The 20,978-nt window shown below is 39.5% G+C and overlaps 1 protein-coding gene across 1 annotated transcript in view; it reads left to right on the forward strand.

The window, feature by feature from the left end:
* Nucleotides 1-20,978, forward strand: part of Gigyf2 (GRB10 interacting GYF protein 2) — a 134,989-nt gene that overhangs the window by 88,235 nt on the left and 25,776 nt on the right. Inside the window, exons 13-21 of the mRNA XM_051154265.1 lie at nucleotides 247-443; nucleotides 1,304-1,463; nucleotides 5,319-5,485; nucleotides 7,933-8,024; nucleotides 9,136-9,243; nucleotides 10,651-10,751; nucleotides 12,856-12,956; nucleotides 14,555-14,716; nucleotides 18,107-18,265. Coding sequence (XP_051010222.1) covers nucleotides 247-443; nucleotides 1,304-1,463; nucleotides 5,319-5,485; nucleotides 7,933-8,024; nucleotides 9,136-9,243; nucleotides 10,651-10,751; nucleotides 12,856-12,956; nucleotides 14,555-14,716; nucleotides 18,107-18,265 — 1,247 coding nt within the window. The remainder of the gene's footprint in view (nucleotides 1-246; nucleotides 444-1,303; nucleotides 1,464-5,318; nucleotides 5,486-7,932; nucleotides 8,025-9,135; nucleotides 9,244-10,650; nucleotides 10,752-12,855; nucleotides 12,957-14,554; nucleotides 14,717-18,106; nucleotides 18,266-20,978) is intronic.

A 20,978-nucleotide genomic window follows, 5' to 3' on the forward strand; every position in this document is an offset into this window, starting at 1 on the left:
GTGAATTAGACCAACTGTTGCTACTACTGGATAGGTGCTGTAGTGACCCAGGTAGGAAAACCCTTTAGGGACTTTTATACTTGTCTGTCATTCTAGAGAGAAATACTATAGTTTTCAATAAAAAGTAGCTTCAGGATTGATGTCTCTGTTTGGGCCTGTACCACAGACTGCTCAACTGAATAATGTAGAGTTAACTTTGAGAAGTCTCCGGATTTCTAAGAACTTTATCATGTTCTTTCCTTTTAGAAACTGTGCCTGCCTCCCAGCAACCTTCAACACAGCTTCCTCCAGACCCAACTTCTCCTCTCCTCATCCTTCCACCTCCTGTTCCCACTCCTAGTTCTGCCTCACGGCCAGTTGAGACAGCAGCCGTTGAAGCTCCTGGCATGGACAGCGTTTCCATAGAGCCAGATGATGAAGAGGGCCTCAAGCACTTGGAACAGGTAGAACCATGTTACTCTGTTGTCTCCTCTCAAGCCCTCACATGAGTATACCAGTACAGAAGTTTAATGCTCTAGATTTTAAGTACTGGAAAATTTGTTTGGTTATTTAATGTTTGTGTGAGTAATTGTCTTCAGATCATTTCATGCTTTTAAGTTTCTGCTATGTAGTAGTCATTATGTCAGGTTATTTTTTGTTCTTCTGAGACTGCCCTTAGCTGTTTTCTTTTCTTTTCCTTTTGGATGTTAATGGAATGCTAAAAATGGTGACTACAAGCAGCTGTGGCTGGTCCCTGTGTCTCCTGTGCTTTTTACTCCAAGTACAGCAGTGAAGATGGTTAAAAGCCTTCTTGTGTTACATTTTTCTTCATATCTGTAGTTCCCTGAAATTGTGTGGGACACTGTCACATGTAAATGATGAGTTGGCTTCCTATAAGAGTTTCTCTTTCCTTAGGCTAGTATGATTAGAGACAGGAAACAGAGAAGGAAGGGTTAGTGATATATTAGTGAAACTTGTAGAATAACGTATTTGTAATTTTATTAATTGAGTCATGTGTTCTATTAATATCTCTACTCAAACATGAAGGTTAGTGCAAACTAGAGTGGGCCAGCATCATATTTTAAAACCTTATTTGGAGCCTGGGCTTTGATTCATACCAGTTTGTATTTCAGTCTAGTTGGATTACATTGGGTCTTTGATACATAATATTTTTCTCCTATAAAATGAGATTAGGTTATTAGTTGTTCCTTGCATAGTGTCTTTCATAAATCAAGTGGCCAAAACCCAGAGATGATTATTATTAGCCTTATAATATTAATTCAGGATTATTTGTTTCTTCTATCCTTTTATCTTCTGTTACTAGCAAGCTGAGAAGATGGTGGCTTATCTCCAAGACAGTGCACTAGATGACGAAAGATTGACATCAAAACTGCAAGAGCACAGAGCTAAAGGAGTGTCGATTCCACTGATGCATGAAGCAATGCAAAAGTGGTATTACAAAGATCCTCAGGGAGAAATCCAAGGTAAGCGGCCCATTTTCATTTTAAATACTGAAGTATCTGTGTTACTCTCAGAACCTCCTGCGAAGGGATTTGTTCAGTCAGTTTGCACAATAGAAAACAAAGTCAACAGACTTTATAAATACAAAGAAGAAAAAAAATAGACACAGAGAGTGATGAGACTAAAATGGCAGTGGTGACAGCAAAATGCTTAGTGCACTATGTGAGCCCCACACATCCAGCTGGGTAAAAGGCGAGTATCGTACTCGTCATCTCTGTGTTTCTATAGCCGGACCAGCAGAAAGTGATGGAGGCAGCAAGTGGTGGAGAACCTTAAATGATTTCATAAAGCACGCTTGGTATAAGCAACAATTACGAAAATAACTAAGAAAAGACTGCAGTATTACAAATGAATCTCTTAAAAGATTTGAATAAGTTAGAGGAGAGAATGCTGTAAAGAATATGTGTAGATTCATTACTGCTTTAAAAATGTTTAGCACATGAACTGGTTGTTGGTATGTTAGTGTCAGTTTTAGCACAGCACTTACTCAGTATACCCTGTGATGGCTCCAGCTTGTTAGCAGCTCCCACTTCCAGTCCCCTTATCCTGTCTTACTCTTCTTCATAGGAGTCACCACTGCCTGGTCTTCTATATATTTGTTCATTGTTAGCATCCAAGTATAATGTTAAGATACCTAAGAACAGGGCTATGTATATATGTATATTTTAATTAAACTTATATTATTTGGGATAATTGTAGTTTCACACACAATTGTCCTTCATCCTGTTTTTACTCAGTGGCAAAACATCCAGTTTGTTGACATCAACACAGTTGAGATTCAGAATCTTTGTTTTTTAGTGGCAATGTTGCTAACCACTCCTTTGTTTATCTGTGGTAAATACCAATCTATTTTATATTTTTATACTTTAGCAGTTTAGGAATGTTATATAAGTAGAATCATACAACATACAATGTTTGGTGTGGGTAGCTCTGTCCATTTAGTGCATCCTTGAGATTCATCCAGGTGGCTTCATGTGTCAGTACTTTGCTTCCTTGCATTACTGAGTCATACTGGATATCAAATGTATGTCAGTAGCATATTTAACCATTTGTCTTATGAAGGACATTTGGGTGGTTTAAGTTTTTTGGCTGCTACAAACAAAACATTTATAGGCAGTATTTGAAAGTATGTCATTCCCTAAAGTATAAGTGCCCACGAGTGTAAGTACTAGATCAAATGGCAGTTGCATCTTTAGTTTTTGAACTGCTTTCCAGAGTTTCTGAACTATTCTATATGACCTCTAACAATGTTTACATTATTGTTTCTCTATTTCTTTACCAGAATTTGATGATGTTAGCTTTTGTGGTTTTTGTTCTTAAGTCATTCTAGCAAGTGTGTAATGGTACCTGCCTGTGTGTAGCTCAGATCTATCTTGAACTCTTGAGCTTCTGTCTGTCTCTCAGCCTCCTGAATGCTAGCAGTGTAGACATGCTCTACCACATCTGCTTCTAGACTGTATGGAAACTCTGTTTAACTGCTTGCCTGCATCCTCGCTAGCTTTTGTCATTTACTTTGTAGTTATTAGGAAATCTGATTATATTTAGGGTTTTTGGGGGGGTGGGTAGAAGTTCTTGTTATATAATCCATCGTGTCCTCCAACTCTTAGTCCTCCTGACTTAGCCATATGAGTGTTGGGATTATAGATGTCTTCCCCCAAACCTGGTTCCCCTTATGGTTTCTGTAGTTCTGATTGGTGTGTTGAGCATCTTTACTTGTGTTTATGTCTAGTGGAGTTTTTTCTTTTCTCAACCTCCCTCCCCCTTTTCAAGATGGTGTCTTGTATTATTGACACTGATTTCACACTTCTGGACTGAAGGCCCCTGCCTCACCCTTCCTAAGTAGCTAGAAATAATAAAGCCAACAGACAAAATCATTCTGTTAGGCATGGTTATTTGTATCTGGTAGTCGAGCCTTATTTTTTAAAAGCTTATTATTTATTATCACTGTCTATGTATTTACATGATGTGTGAAGCCAGAGCATAATTCCATGGAGTTAGTTTTCTCTTTCCACTTTTCCTTGAGTTCCTAGGGTGGAATTAGGTCACCAGGTTTAAATGCCTGTACTTACTGAGCCATCTTGGTTGCCTTAGATTTATCTTCTTATGCATATTTAATTTTTAAATTATTATTTTCAATTGTGTGTGTGGATATATACATGTTTACCAGGTGTTTGTAAGCTGCCATGTGGTGTTGGAACCCAAACCTGCATCTTTTGCCAGAACAATAATTGTTTTAACTGCCGAGCCATCTGTTTTATATGTGTGCGTGTGTGCATACATATATGTGTACATGAGTGAATGTGTATGGGCACACATGATGTGGAAGTCAGAGGACAACTTGCAAGTGTTGCTTCTGTTCTACTACGTAGTTACCAGAGATCTTCCTCAAGTTGTCAGGTTTAGTGGTAAGCATCATTACTTGCCTCCATCCACCCTCTTTCTTCCCTGTCTTTCTTCCCCATCTTCTTCTTCTTCTTTTTTTTCCCCCTTCTTAGTGCCTTTTATTTTAATCCTTTGGCATATGTGAAGGTCAGAAAAAAACATAGAGAATGCTTCACAAATCTGGGTGTCATCCTCAAGCTGAGGTCATGCTAATCTTTTTAGTATGTGTGCTGCCAAAGTGAACATGCCACCCCCCCCCCTTAATATGAAAGGGTATTGTTAAACATTTCTGCACCAACTGAAATAATCATATGCCGTATATAATGTGGCATGAAATATTGATATCCTTCCCCACCAAGACCTGAAGCATGCACCTATATATATTCAGCAGATTGATGAGTTTTCCAGAATTTGAATGAACCATTCTTGTGTTCCAGAAGTAAAGTTAACTTAGTTGTGGTTTATTCAGTGCATGTGGAATGTACGTGTGTGTGTGTGTGTGTGTGTGTACACTACCCATAAATTAACTGGAAGTGGTTTTAGATTCTAAGCTAGGGATTTTCCTGTTAGTATTCTGTTGTTGATATATATCTTGAGTCTGTGGTGATCAAAGAACATATATGCCTGATTTTAATAAATTGGAGGGGATTACTGGATAAATGCCTCAACAGTAAAAAATATTGCTCTTCCAGAGAACCCAGGATTAACTCCTAGCACCTACACAGTGGCTCAGAACCATTTGTAACTTGAGTTCTGGAGGATCCCACACCCTTTTCTGGCCTCTGGGGACACCAGGCACATAGGTGGTACACAGACAGCTGTACAGGCAAAACACCCATTCACATTTAAAAGTCATTTTTAATGTCTAAAAAATACTGAATTAGTCTATATATTCTATAGATTTTATTTTAAAGCACTCCATTCTTCTTTTAAAGAGTGCATTTTTTCCCTCAAGGCCAGATTTAGTTTAGTTCAGTTGATTTTTGCTCTTTTAAATTTATTTTTGCCCTACAATCGCTGGTCTCTAGCAGAGCTTGGAGAGCTTGTGTAGCACTGTTGAGTTACAATGATGAGAGCAAGTGCATGTTGATCAGCTCTTCTGTTTACCTTACCCTCCTGACGTGAGTTGTTGTAGAGGATGAAACAGTTGTGTTGCCTACAGTCATAAAGCATTGGTGACAATTTGGGAGGTGTAAAAGTAAAAGTGGAGCTTGCTTAGGGATCAGACTCAGCAGCAGAACACTTGCTGAGAATGAACAGCTCTGTGAAACAGACAAAACACGGCGTATGTCAAAATTTACCTTTGTTGCATCTAATAAAAAACTATTTGTCACTCTGAGGTAAGCTAATATTCTATAAAAATTTGTATGAACATGAGACCTAGGGAATATATTTATTTTTAAGCCTGACAAGATTCTTACTGCCCTTGTCTTTAGGCCCCTTTAATAATCAAGAGATGGCCGAATGGTTTCAGGCGGGATATTTTACAATGTCTTTGCTGGTGAAGAGAGCATGTGATGAAAGCTTCCAGCCTCTTGGTGATATCATGAAAATGTGGGGAAGGGTTCCTTTCTCTCCAGGCCCAGCTCCTCCTCCTCATATGGTGAGTGTCTTCCTACAATAGATACAGGAATACTTATTTCTTCTTGAATGGCAACCAGGGTTGCAGTGAAGAAGGACAGAATGGTAGTGTCTCTTTCGCTTTTCTCTTTTCAAGACTGAGTTTTGCAGTGTAACTGGCTATCCTGGAACTTGCTCTGCAGACCAGGTTGGCTTCAAACATGTGGTGGTCCTCCTCTTCCTACTGAGCTGTTGGGATTATAGGCACCAGCTACCATACCCAACCCGATAGTTTCATAGAAGGGAATTGAAATGATAATGGGCATTTTCGAATGGGAGAATTGTATCCTGAACAGTTGTGACCTTTTCAAAACTTACTGTGCATTCATTTACGTACACTATATAAAAATTGTCAGTAGTTTTCTAGCAAATAAAGAATGAGACCAGTATCTTACCCTGACCTAGTCCTTCATGGTTTGGCTCTTTCCTTTCAAAGCTCATGTCAAATTGTTTGTTTGTTTGTTGATTATATGAGTGCTCTATCTGCATATACACCTGTATGCTAGAAGAGGGCGTCAGATTCTAGTATAGATGGTTGTGAGCCACCATGTGGTTGCTGGGAATTAAACTCAGGACCTCTGGAAGAGCAGACAGTGCTCTTACCTACTGAACCATCTCTCCAGCCCCTCATGTTAAAGTTTTTATCTGCTATGTTACAATGTGGTGGTTGGCCTCTGCCAATTTCTTACTTTCTTTATGTAGAATGGACATTTCCTTCCTATTTCCTGGCTTATAAAATTACCACCACCACCTTTTTTTCCCCTCCCGAGACAGGATTTCTCTGTATAACAGAGTCCTGGCTATCCTGGACTGGCTTTGTAGGCCAGGCTGGCCTCAAACTCAACAGAGATCCACCTGCCTCTGCCTCCCAAGTGCTGGGAATAAATGGCGTGCACCACCATGGTGAAGGCCTAAACCTTTAGCTGGGAAATACTTTCTCTTGAGGCTGTCCTTTCTCAATAGAGCTGCTAGTGGAGGTCTCTACGTATATGTCTATCTACACTTTCTATGTCTTTTAAGTTGGAGCGAATAGTGCTTGTCCATTGATAAAATGATCATATTTAATTTAATGTGAATATTGGATTTCTGCAGTAGCCCACTGTTGACTTATACAACTATTTTTGAGGGCTGCTAATCATACTTCCATGGTAGATTTTTGATAGGTAGTGATGAGTGTCATATTACAGCCTCTGTCATTAAAGAATTATGTAGGCAGGCTCACTGGCCATCATATTTCCTCCTCCATTACTCATACATTATTTTTGAGTATTGTTTCTTTTAAATTCCAAGAAAAATTATAGTATATCATTCCTTGTAGATTTAATTTACATGACAAGATTAAACCTTATTTTCTGTCTTGAAGTTGAAACATGCTTTTCATGTGTCAGGAGCTAAAAGCTGCTCACTTGTTTCTTGGCATGGCCTTATTCCTTGTCTATTCCCAACTCCAACCACAATCTATACCTCTTCTGTTGAAGCTGCACCTAAGCCTCAGTCTGTACCCATTCACAGGGAAACCTTTGGGAAGTTTGCTTCCTTGTTAGCTGCTACCTCTGCCTTGAGTAGCACTGAGAGCTGAGCAGTATACTTAAAACCCAGGTTTCCATGTGAAGTGTTGACTGGACCTACAGACCTTTCTTTACTGCTAGTGCCTCAGAATTTAGGATGCTTCCTGCCCTAGCACATTGTGTGTCATATGCTTTATTTCAAACTATAATCAATATGTAAGAAAGAAAGATACAAGTTCATAACATGGTTTGCCTAGGTTTAGTATATTAGGGTTTTTTGTGTTTTGGTTTGGTTTGGTTTTTTTGTTTTTTACTATTATAAACCTCATATTTTTCTTTGTCTCCTTTAACTTTACAAAACTAAACTTTCAGCCATCTTATTGAAATTATTTTGAAATACAAAGGAAATACTATAGCCTGTCTTTCAATTTAGAGGGTATTGCTAGCAGTAGAAGTACCTAATTTGGGGGAGTAGTTCTGAAAGTTTTTTTTCTCCATATTTTCAATATCTTAAAGATATTTGAACCTTAGCTTTATGATCTGATTGTGTGCTACTGTGAAATTCCTTATCATCCCATCAGCTGTGAGATCATTTTACTCTTTTCTATAATGTCCTGTTTCTCTGATTTCAATATGATCTTTATAACAAGCCACTAAGATGTGAAGTACTAGGTAATTTCTCAGTTATAATTATTGCATTCAGCTTCAAGTAGTGGAGGACAATGCTGACCCTTCGTGACTTGTGCTAGAAACACCACCTTATTCCACTAGGTGGCATTGTTTAGTTTTTAAAGATGATGGGGTTGTTACTTAGGGGTTTCAAGATCAAAAGATTGGAGTAGAAAGTAAAGGTGCTTTGTTAGGTGTGTATGCTCATTGCCCTTTATTTCATGGTGGTTCTTTCTGACCTCTTTTCTCTCAGGGAGAACTGGACCAGGAACGCCTGACCAGACAGCAAGAACTCACTGCCTTATACCAGATGCAGCACCTCCAGTACCAGCAGTTCTTAATACAGTAAGAACCGTGATGCAGTAGGATGCACTGCAGCACCAGAGGAGCCTGAGATAGAGTCTGCTCCCAAGTCTCACCTTTTATAGTGAGAACTCAAGGCTTCTGTGATACTTGAGTAGCCTACTAGTGACATGTTGACCACTGTGATCTAATTTTAGTCTTAACTGTTTAAATGCTAGAAGATTGTAGAAAAGGACATCTGATTATAATTTTTCAGGGTTTTTAGTTGCTGAAGAAAGAGCCAACAATTATTTTAAGAACTATGTACTTTCTGAGGGGCACAGATTAAAAACATAGAGAAGAAGATGGGAAGAAATTAAAACTTAGGTTGTTGGTAATGGTGTAGAATGATGACCATCCACTAAGGTCTTCACCTCCCTTTGCTTTATATATCTGCTGTTGTTGAGATAGGATTTAGCTATATTGCCCTGACTGCCTAAAACTCAGGTTTCTGCAGCTTTAGTCTCCTGAGTACTGGGCTTGAGGAGGAGGAGGAGCATTTGCGCTGGTATATGGGTTGGCACTGTCTTGCATTGGTGGCCTGCTGCTTATCTTAAGCAAAATGTTATTGGATCACTGACTTACCTGTTTATAGATTGCCTGTGACTGCTGTTAAATTACAAGGGTTAGCTGCAGACCTGAAGACATTTTCAGAGCTAGTGGAAAATATTATCTAAAAATTTCCACACTGAAGCATAATCTTTGAGGCTTTTTGTAGAAGTGATTTTATTTTGCAGAGTTCATTTGGAAACAGATGTGAAATTTTCCTTATTGTCAGTTACAATCTGGGAAATGATTGGTACTGATCCATCTTGTGGGTGTTCACCAGTTTTTGACATTCTATGATATGAGGTGTATATATATGTATATCGCATGTCATTTGTTTGATATGTATATGTATACATACGCATCTTTCCTTCAGAAACGGCATCTATGAATCCTCTCTGGAGTGAATCATAAGATTTTTTTTACTATTAGTATATAGAATTGTAAAATACATTTGATTTTGTGCTTGGGGAGGAAATGAGTTGGGCTCTGTTTTTCAGTTTTTTAGTCATTTGAACTAGATGTGGGTAGATAGGTTATACTTTTTTTTTTTTTTTAACTTTTGAAGACAACAATATGCACAGGTTTTAGCTCAACAGCAGAAAGCAGCTTTGTCATCTCAGCAGCAGCAGCAGTTGGCTCTTCTAATCCAGCAGTTCCAGGCTCTGAAGATGAGGTTGGTAGTCATTCCATTATGTCATTTCTATGTACTCATGCATGTATATGTGTGCACATGTGAATTACAGAGAGTAAAGAAATGTTGGTACATGTGTGAGTTTCAGCATCAGAATATGTTTACAAAACTTGTCTTTATGGTGTATATAAAAATAGTATTAGCTGGATGCAATGCCGCATGCCTATAATCCCAGCACTCTAGGAGCCAGAGGTAGCCTGGTCTACAAAGCGAATCCAGGACAGCCAATGCTACACAGAGAAACCCTGTCAAGTATGACTTGAAAACATTTAGCTAGAGGGATAAGCACTTGTAGAATATACAGTTTTTTGAATGACAGTCACAGATTGATGAGAACATGTGGGAACCTGTAACAAACGATCATAGACTGGGATTTTAATTTCACTTTTACCTTTGATAGCTGAAAAAGATGATTGATAAGGCAGTACAGAGTCATAATTTATTAGGATCCCCAAACCTTTAAGGCAAGTCTATGGGCAAAGCAATTATGGAGGCATTCTTTAATTCCTTCTACTTCTGGTTTTCATTTAGGATGTTGGTCTCAGCTCCTGAAGCCATATCAGCAGTTACTGTTCCAAGCCTATACTGTCTGTCTGAATCAGAGTGCTTCACATTTCTCATGTGAGCCTTAGCTCATCTGACACTCAAGAGATCTGCCTGCCTCTGCTTCCCAAGTACTGGGATTAAGGCGTGTACCACCATGCCTGGCTTGGTCTCTATTTTAAAGATAAGCAAACTGCACTGTTGAGATACTGGGAGCTTAGTTAAGTTAACCTGATACATAGAAGACCTAAAAGACAGAAGTGAAATGCAGTTCTTGGGTATCGTTGTTGTTTTAAGACAGGGTCTCACTATGTAGACCAGGCTAACCATGAATTCAGAGATCTGCCTGTCTGCCAAGAGCTCGGGTTGGAGGCATGTACTACCACACCCAGCTTTCATCAATTTTGATTTTTTTGTTTTGTTTTGTTTTTATTATTTTTATTTTTATTTTTTTTGAGACAGAGTTTCTCTGTGTAGCCTTGACTGTCCTGGACTCACTTTGTAGACCAGGCTGACCTCAAACTCACAGAGATCCGCCTGCCTCCCAAGTGCTGGGATTAAAGGCGTGTGCCGCCACCACCTGGCTTCATCAATTGTGAAATAGAGTCTAGTACTTGAAAAGCAGAAACATGTAGATCTCTGAATTTGAGGCCTGTTAGGTCTGTATAATGAGTTACATGTTAGTTAGGGCTACATATTGGGATCTTACCTCAAAAGACAAAACAAGACAACAACAACACAATGGCATTTCTCAGCCAAATAACCCTGCAACCTGATAATAATGTAGGAATCCCTCTTATTTTCCAAATGACAGGAACACATTGATTTTTTTCCCCCCTTTTGCAGAATGTCTGATCAGAACATCATTCCCTCAGTAACTAGGTCTGTGTCAGTACCAGACACTGGCTCTATCTGGGAGCTTCAGCCAGCAGCCTCACAGTCCGCAGGTAACAATGTCATGTTGCTTATGTAGTGCAACTTAAGGTATTTAGAATGAATAACTTTGTAATTAATTTTTAAATGTTTTAGATGTTTTGATTCATTATTATTAAATTTTAAGACGTTCTGTATTTAGTAGCTCCAAAAAAGCTTTGTAGAAGCATTTAGTATGTAAATTGTTTGAATTATGTGAGTCGGAATTTGGGGTGGGGTGTTCTGACATCAGTCTCCAGACCCTTCTGTGCCAGGTAAGGGCTGTACCACTTTTCTAAATCTTGAGCCCTGAAAAATCTTTTGTTTTTGATGTCTTCTACCAGGTTGTGGGGGGTGGGGTAGGGTGGAAATAAACCCAAGTACTGATGTTTTCTCTGTTGGAGTTATAGATGAGTAACTCCAACCTTGTAGATGTTGTCAAATTTTAGCATGAGAGATACCCACTTTAAATGAACACCTTCACTCATTCTCTGATTTTGTTTATTTGTATCAAATTAGAAAACTTAGGAGTTGAGATTTTAAAAAGCTTGATAATTGGTGGAACAATTTGTTAAGGTATAATACACAGAAGTGGGAAGTTTAAATAACCGGTAGTGCTTATAAGAGAGAGCGCCTGGGCGTTAAATTCTTATGAACCATGAATTTTGACAGTATTTTTTAAAGAGTTCATGAGCCATCAAATATAGTTCTAGAATTGACCCTACAGAGTATGGCAGTAGAAGGCCTAGTGTCTTCCTTCTGAAACCTTCTCAAAAGAGATTAAAGCAAAACTTTCTACTGTGTAGATGGTGATGATGAAAAGAGATTAAAGCAAAACTTTCTACTGTGTAGATGGTGATGATGATGATGTTGTTGTTGTTTACATGTGGGTGGTTGTACATGGTGTGTATGTGTTTGTGTGGGCACAGGTAACACAGTGTATTCTTAAAGGTTAGGACAACTTGTGGGAGTTGGTTCTCTACTACTTTGTAAGCCCTAGGAGTCAAACTCATGTCACCGTGCCAGCCCTCATTTTTCTTTTTTTAGTATTCATTTACACTTAGGGTTTTAAAATATTCTTTAGTGTTCATATATAATCAGGTCCTTTTAAATACTCCATTGGTTTTATATACACAGTATTTAATTTGCACAGATAGATTGTAATAGGTATGCAGAGAAATAGAGTAATGTGGGGCTGTAAATTCAGTGGTAAATACTAGCATTTGCAAGACTGTTAAATCTCTAGTACAACAAAAAAGGAAATGGAGAATTAGTTTCAATAAACTTAACTATCAATAAGAAAATAGACTCAGAAGCCTTTGTTATGTTTTATTTTTCTTTGAGACAAGTTTCAGTTAGCCTTGATTTAATGTATAGCTAAGTCTGGCTTTGAACTCGATCCTCTTTTGAGCTCTACTTCCAGAGTACTGGAATTACAGAAATGTATCACCATGCTTGACTTGGAACTCTTATATTTACTTCTACATCTGGCCCTGTGCTGTCTTTTGCCAGACCAAATATAATGTAAGACCTGTACAGTCTCTTTGCAAAGAGATGTAATTTAATTTATAACCAGAAGAACAGTTGAGTAACATTTAATACATTTATAGTGTGCAACTACCTGGTTCTCTACTTGGTGTGAAGTAAGAGATTGCATGGCTACTGGAAATCTGTCCTCTGTGGAATTTGGTATCATTGGAATTGGAGTTGTGTTGTGCATATTCCTTTTGAAGTTTTAAAACTAGCTCATCTGTAAAGATGGGGTACCTGTCTACACCAGCTCTCTGTCAGGTGCCTGTATAGAGCATTACAAGGATGAAATTTATTCTTCATGCTACAGTGTGTCTTAATACATTTTCTTCATAATACATTAAAGAATATTGATGAGAACCTGTTGCCTTCATTTCTTTTAATGCAAAACAGCCAGACACCTGGTGGCACATACTTTAATCTCAGCATTTGGGAGGCTGAGGCAGGAAGAACTCACATTCAAGGCTGTTTTGGACTATGTAGCAAGACAACCCTGTACACTCCTCCCATAGAAGGAGTATGCTAGAGCACATTTTAGGTTCAGGGAGCAGCTGTTTTCATTATGCCTGTGGTTATGTGACCTTTCTCAGTTTTGTCTTTGCCTTGCAGTTTGGGAAGGTGGTAGTGTATGGGATCTTCCCCTGGACACCACGACACCAGGCCCTTCCTTGGAGCAGCTTCAGCAGCTAGAGAAGGCCAAAGCTGCAAAGGTCTGAAACTTACTCTTCACAAGTGTGCATCTTCCAGCTTCAGGATGCAAGGCTCTGTTTATTTCATTTTTTTCTTTTCCTCTGGCTACCTATTTTCTTTTTGGTTTACCTCTACTTAGCTGGGATAAGTACATTTGTATTCTATCTTTTGGTTCCCTCTTCTCCCAAAAAACCTCTGAACACCTCAGTTAAAATTGGCTTGTACTGTTACTAAATAATGATTATAGTCATAAGTGTATTTTACTTAATTATTTGTGGCATGATTATTTGTCATGAAAACTGTTAGAAAATGTCTGTGTTTATTACATTTGAAATGAGTGGCTTGCATTCCTGCACTGAATCTTTATAGTCATTTCCTAGCATCCTCAGGTATGACGCTGAAATGTTGGGCATGATCATTAGACCTTGGAGGAACTAACAGTCTTGAATTTTGGTTTAGAACTTGCCAAAAGAGGATGTCTATACCAGTACATGGTGTGATTCTAAAGATTTCTCGATTCTAACACCCCAGTAGAGTCAAGTTTAATGCATCTTATATCCTGAGGGGTAGCTGTCTCCTTACAGAACCCAGAGTGTGGAAAGGTCCATGGTGAGCTGTCTCTGTAAACGAATGAGAGACTGCATGTAGTTCTTCATAGTTCTTGGGTTCTTAATGTTTGTGCTGAGGACATGTCAGTAAGAATGTGGTCTCTCTGGTAGTTTATCAGTCCTGTGGTGAGTGGGGGAGATGGATAAAAGTGGCAGTTACACTTACAGGGTGTTAAGAGTATATGGGCTGCTTCCCATCTTAGAAGGTGGTGACAGTCATCTTTGATAGTCAGCAATTCCTAAATTAAATTGCAGCTCAAGATGAGTAGAGGTTTGGTTTTGTTTATGATATGATCTCACTATTGCAACCCTGATTGTCTGGGAAGTTACTCTGTAGACCAAGTGGGCCTCAAATTTGAGGTGGTAACTGCCTCTGCTTCCCAAGTACTTGGATTACAGGCATGTACTACCATGTTGCAGCATGTGTTTTAAGATACAAAAAATTAAATTGCAGTTAAAAGTACATAGTCCTGGCTAGGTGGATTCTAGAACATTCAGGAATCAGAGAACAACTAAGTAATTTTATCTGATTGGAGCCAGGAATAAGATGAGCAGGCTGTCATGAGTTCCTTGCACCTTCTCACCTATAGGTGAGAAAAGAGAAGGCCTGAAGTGCAATTGACGGGTGAGATTAGTAAGCCCGAGTTCATTCCAAGCAGCCCTGCTGGTAGTTGTTGAAACCTTAGAGTCACAGTTGGATCAGTCACGAGTGTTTTGTAGCAATGAGTAAAGAAATACCAGACATACACTTCTGATGTTACTCTCATGTTGGCAACTTTGTGTCCCACATCTTAAGAGGTGTGGCGTAATGTCATGTCAAAGAAGAGCATGCATGCAGTTTAGAAGAGAAGAAACATGATTGCTGTGCCATTTGGAGCTGAGAATCCTTCCAGAGGGTGCTACTGAATGAATGGCAGCATCTGCACCTCTCACCTCTAAAATTACACAATGCTTTGGAGTACCCCTATGTTTGCTATCAAGTTGATGAAAATATTGTTTTCATAATCTAGCTAGAGCAGGAGAGAAGAGAGGCAGAAATGAGGGCAAAAAGGGAAGAGGAGGAGCGCAAGAGGCAAGAAGAACTCCGGAGGCAACAGGAGGAAATCCTTCGGAGGCAGCAGGAGGAAGAAAGGAAAAGACGGGAAGAGGAAGAGCTCGCTCGAAGGAAACAGGTATGTCTCTGGCAGCTCTGCACCTAGGAAAAGCTCTTGGCTCCTTGGTGACGTGCTCCCTTCTATAGCAAGAGGAATGGGGAGAGACTGCTGTAATAGCAGGATTAGAAGACTCACTCAGTTTCAGAAAAAACTTGTTTTCTACCAGTACTCACGACAGGCTCTCAGTTTTTCATCATTTACTCATAACCTACTTAGATTTCAGACATTCTAGCCTTACCTGGTACAAACATGAAGTAATTTTGGTACAGAGCATTGCTGTTTATTTTTTTGTAAAGTCAAGCGTGCTTTCAAAAAACGCGTGTGTTAGCCTACAATATAAAATGTTAAGTGTGCCATCAGTGGCATCATGTTGTTACTGTTGTGAGGCCTCACCATCGTGAGTTGCAGGATTGCCTCACCTTCCCACATTCTTAACCTATGAAACAGTGGCTTCCATTTCTTTTCCCCTGGCTCCTGGTATCCACATTCTTCTTTCTGTCTCTGATTTTAACTACTCTGGCTACCTTGTGTAATAAAGCAGTGTTTGTCTTTTGATGAGCGACTTAAATTTATTTGTGCCATTGTCATAGCATGTAGTCAGAATTTCTTCCTCAAGGGTAAATAGTCTTCGGATATATGTAGACATATGTAGATATATGGACATTTGGAGGACTTCCAGGACGGACGGACGGACACACACACACACACACACACACACACACACACGCATATGTATATATTGAGTATATAAATAATGTTGCTATAAAGATGAACTCACAGATAATTGGGCCATTACTTTCAACTCTACACATGGAGCAGCAGTATGTTTGCCATATGATTCATGAATTCTATAATAAAGTTTTTTATGTGCCCACTTTTATTTTTTTCCCCCAAGACAGGTTTCTCTTTGTAGCCTTTGCTGTTCCAGACCTACTTTGTAGACCGGGCTGCCCTCAAACTCTACCTGCCTCTACCTCACGAGTGCTGGGATTAAAGGCGTGCATCACCACACCTGACTCATGTGCCCAGTTTCAAAGCCTAAGGGTTTGAATGTCTTTTTGTCTTTTCCAGCACTTGTTATTTTTGTTTGTTTGCTTTTGACAGTGATGTTTTTGCTAGGTAGAGTAGAGTCTCAGTAGGGTTTTGATTTATATTTCCCAAGTGATAGTGATATTAAGCATCTTTTCACATGCTCAGTCATTCAGATATAGTTTGAAAAATATGTTTATCTTTGACTAAGACCTTGGCCCTCCAGTCCATTTTAATAACCCTTTTAGCTCTCTGTCAGTGATTAGTATTTCAAAACAGGGAGGAAAACCCCTCTATACATAGACCTGTGTAGTTATCACTATACATCTTCAGGGGTTTGCCTTCAGCACGTCTTACAAACATAAAACCCACTGTGTCTGATGCACTGTGTGTATACAAGCCATGCCACCTCTTGAGCCCCCCTCTCCGTTTCCCCCAGCGCATACTTAGTAATCTGCATGGTGTAGCTGTCATGGGTAGCGGCTGTGTTTATCCTGTTAGAGAACAGGGACCTAGTATAGATGCAATTTGTCTTAAATATTTTCAGTCTTCTGTTGAACTACTAGTAGATAACAAAAAGCTAATCAGGTGATTACTTAAGAAATAGATCACATGTACTTGTGTTTCATAACCTACCTTTTGACAGTGAATTATGTCATCATTTGTACATATTACTGATATGTACAAATCTACATCGTCACAGTGGTTCTACAAAAATATGCTTTCTGAATTTATAGTTTAGCCAGTCCACTATTGTTGGATATGAGACTTACTCCCAATGTTTACCGTTGCCTAGGACATCTGAATATCTTTGCAAAGCCTTTGTTTTTAACTAGTAAGGCTTACTAGTTTTTTACTGTTTCATTTAAATTGCTTGGTCTGATTTTCTGTTAGAGTTTTTATAGCCTCCAATGGAAGACTCCACTCTGGTGGCCTAAAGCATAGCTTTTAGTCACATGTTGGTACTTGTTTGCTGTAAGACATTCTGTGAACAGAAAGATCCATGATGCGACAAAAGCAAATGTCTTAGAGTGTCTGGAGACCTAGCACACATTCACTGCTCTTTCAGAGCAACCAAGGTTTAAGTGCCAGCACCCACAAGATGGCTCACAGCCATCCATTACTCAGGTTCTGTGGCAGTGCTTCTCAACTTTCCTAATGCTACAACCCTTTAATACAGCTTTTCATGTGGTGACTCTAGCCATCAAATTAGTCCGTTGCTACTTCGTAACTTAATTTTGCTACTATTATGAATCAAAATGTGGATAGCTGATATGCAACCCCCAAAGGGGTCATGACCCACAGGTTGAGAATCACAGCTCTACAGGATTCACTGCCTTGTTTTGCCCTCTGAGGTCACCAGGCACATATGTGGTACACAGGCAGATATGTATGCAGAAAGAATACCCATACATATAAAAATAAATAAATCTTAAAAAAAAAAAAAAAGGCTACATATTTGAGAAGGAGTGAGTCTTGGGGAGAAAGGGGGTGATGTAAATACAGTACACATATATGACATTTTTTAAAGATTCAAAATGAAGCTGGGCAGTAGTGGCACTTGGGAGGCAGAGGCAGGCAGATCTCTGAGTTGAAGGCCAGCCTGGTTTACACAGAGAAACCCTGTCTGGGGTGGGGGGATTGGAAAAGAAATATATTTAATTGTGCAGCACTCAGTGTTCTCTACATGATTCTGTGTTGTACTTACTAGTGGGACTTTGTCGTTCACTGAGTTTTGGTATCTATATAGACTTGGTCTTGCTATGCTTTATATTTTCAGTAGATTAAAAAAGATACCAACAGAGAAAGCAAAGCCTACATTTTAGTATTTTGTCTATGGTCAGTAGTAAACTTGTGACTGGATCTAAGCCTGGATAGACTTCTTACTGAATTGCAGTGTGCAAGTATTTTAAGTAGTTGGTTTTTGTTTGTTTTGTTTCTTCTAAAGATAGGATCTCACCATGTAGATCAGGCTGGCTTTGGAACTACAGAGAGCCTCTTGCCCCTGTGTCTGAGTGCTGGGGTTTAAGGCCTTCACCACTAGGCCCAGAATTTTTTTAGTCAAGTCAGTCTGTCTATCTGTCTACTTATTTCACTCAAGACAGCGTTTCTCTGTGTAGTTTTAACTGTCTCTGAACTTGCTCTATAGATTAAACTCAGATATTCCCCTGCCTCCACCTCCTGAGAGCTGGAATTAAAGGCATGCACCACCACACCTCGCTTGTTTTTAATCATCATCCACCCACCTTCTCAATTTATATGTTACTTTTGACTTCAGATCCTGTTCTGTACTTACAGAGATAGCTCATCATTTATTCCCCTTCAAATGCTGGTAAGCCAGAGTTGCACACACTTCACCCAACCTGCCATTTTCTTTAGGAGGAGGCTCTGCGACGCCAGCGGGAGCAAGAGATTGCGTTAAGGCGGCAGCGAGAAGAGGAGGAAAGACAGCAGCAGGAAGAAGCCCTTAGAAGATTGGAGGAGCGGAGGAGAGAAGAAGAAGAAAGGCGGAAGCAGGAAGAACTATTACGCAAGCAGGTGGCCAGATATTTACTGTGCTTTGTTTTCTGAAGCTAGGGATCTGTAACTAGGTCAGAAGGCATGCTCCTCTGAAGCCTTCCCAAGTTGCTGACAATTACTAAAAGAAACTGAGTGTCTCTGAGGCTGTCACCTCTGCCTGTATTTTTTATCTTTTCAAATGAAAATGTGTTTTCTGAGGGGAAAAGAAATATATCCTTCTGATTTTCTTCATCTCATCCCACAAAAGATGTGGGATGTTTGCCAATTTTTAGATGGTGTCTCACTATGTAGCCCTGTGTGGCCTGGAACTCACTATGTGAATTAGATTATCCCCAGTCTCACAGAGGTATGCACCACCATTTTAAAAAAAAAAAAAAAAAAAAAAAGCACAATAGCATGGATTTCTGGGCTTTGTATTGTCTTTGGTTTTTCTTTTTGGTTTACCCAGACAGGGTTTCTCTGTATAGCCTTGGCTGTCCTAAAACTCACTTTGTAGACCAGGCTGGCCTGGAACTCACAGAGATCCTCTTTGCCTATGCCTCCCTGAGTGCTGGGATTAAAGGCGTGCACCACTATGCCTGGTTGCAGTAGTATCTCCTTTACATTTTTAGAATTTTATAATTTTTCTTGAGAATTCGTACATGAGTATACCATATTTACATTATTTCCACTACTGCCTCTGCCCTCTCCAACATCTCCCTTGACTCTGTCCAACCCTCTTGAATTCATGACCTCTTGTCATACACACACAGACAAGACCTACTGAGTCCACCTAGAGTTTATTAAGGGCTGACCACTTAGGATTGGGAGTCGTATCAGGGGTCTTGTCCTTGGAGAAAGCTGATTCTCCCTTCTTTGGGAGCCATTGGCTACCTGTAGCTCTTCATATAGAGGTGAGAACTTGTAAAGTTTTTCTCTTTTTATGTTGGTATATTGACTGGTGTGTAGTCTTTTCAAGTTTCATGCAGTCAACAGTACTCTCGAGTGTTGATGGGGATAGTAGCATCTGTACCATGTCTCTAAGACATTTTCTCATAGCAGCTGTCCTGGGACTTTGGCTGTTACGATCTTATGATGTTCCCTGAGTCTTACGGGCAGGAGTTGTATTGTAGATGTCCCTCTGGGAACTAGGCATATCTGCATTTTAAACAGTTGTGGATCTCTGTAGTAGTCTCCATCAGATGCAAAAAGAAATTGCTTTGATAAGGGGTCAGAGCTGTACTTATATGTATTTAAGAATACAATTGGAAGCTATAATGGTTTAGGAAAATGGCAGTACTAGGTTTTCCAATAGGGTCTGTGACCATTCTAGCGACAGGTTTTTTTGTTTTTTTTTTTTAAACTAGGCTATGGTACCAAACATGAATTCTCTTCTATTTAGACATCTGATGGTTACTTCCAAGATGTTAAGTGTCGCTATTGCACCATTGAAAATATCTTTCCCAGCTTGCCATTGTTGTGATTTGTAGGTTTTACAGCTGGATAGGACTATTGATTACTTTTCTCACCTGGCAGCCTGCATGACACCTTCTGATACTGTGAGAGCTAGTCATCAGGGAAGAGGCCTCCAGGTTAGTACCACCTTGATCTCTCCATTTCTATGGTCAGAGTGTCATGTCTTTAGCAATAGGTTCTCACCTTTAGGTTGTAGGAGGCAGCCAAGGATAATGGTAATAGCCTGTATTGCTTTGGGACAGGGGTCAGATCTCCTGTAGTCCCCTAACCAACAATTTGAAGGGACGTGTTCCTTGCCTGGCACTTGGATTTTTGTTAGTTTGTGGCTCCTGGTCGGTGGGAACAATATCTCTATGTGTTGGATAATTCCTGTGTGTGTGTGTGTGTGTGTGTGTGTGTGTGTGTGTGTGTGTCCATATCATCTATCTAATGTATTGTTTCCTTGTGGCTTTTTCAGATATGCTCTTCCTCCCTCACCTGTATTATCCTCCCTTCCCTACTCTAGTTAAGTCCTCCCCTTCATAATATCTATGTCCTACTATCTCCTTTCTGGAGCTTGTTCTCCCCTACTTCTCACATGCTCTTTTTCTACCTTGCTTGCTTCTATAATGTACTATTATCTTTTGTTGTATGATGTGAATGCAAGCACATGTGTATCATCAAACAAATATGAAGGAATTGGTTCTCTCCTTCTGTCATGGGTTCCAGGACTCAAAGTCAGATTGCTAGCTTTGTATAACAGGTGATTTTACCTGCTGAGTCATCTTACCTTTCCAGGGTTAGATTTTTAAGCTTTTCCTTGTGTTCAAAGAATGAAGCTTCCAAGTTTTTCCTGTTTTTTCCCCCCATGGGTCAAATTTACTGACCCATATATATTGGTTTGACATATGGTCTATCTTGGTGAATATGTATATTTGCAGACTGTTTGGTCCTCAGCAGTTGAGTATAACTCTTTGAATGATAGGTCAGGTGACTAATACATTCACAAATTTTAAAATTTATGCCTAGTTTTGTTACTTGCTAAGAGGTATGCTAAGATTTTTATTTGTTCGTTTCTCTCTTTAGCTCTGTCCTTTTGCTCTTGTGTTTTGAATTTTGTTACTAGTTGCATACAAATCTACTATTGTCCTGTCCTAAGAGCTGTTTCTAAGTTTAGTGAGGAGGTTCAGTTACCCTCAGTGGAATGTTTATAAGGGACCACTGGAACACTGAGGGGAAAAGGAGACACCAACTGAAGCTACCCAGACTACCAAGCAGCTCTGGTTATTAGTGGGGT

This window comes from Acomys russatus, chromosome 12 (genome assembly GCF_903995435.1).
Source record: "Acomys russatus chromosome 12, mAcoRus1.1, whole genome shotgun sequence".
NCBI classification, from domain to species: domain Eukaryota; kingdom Metazoa; phylum Chordata; class Mammalia; order Rodentia; family Muridae; genus Acomys; species Acomys russatus.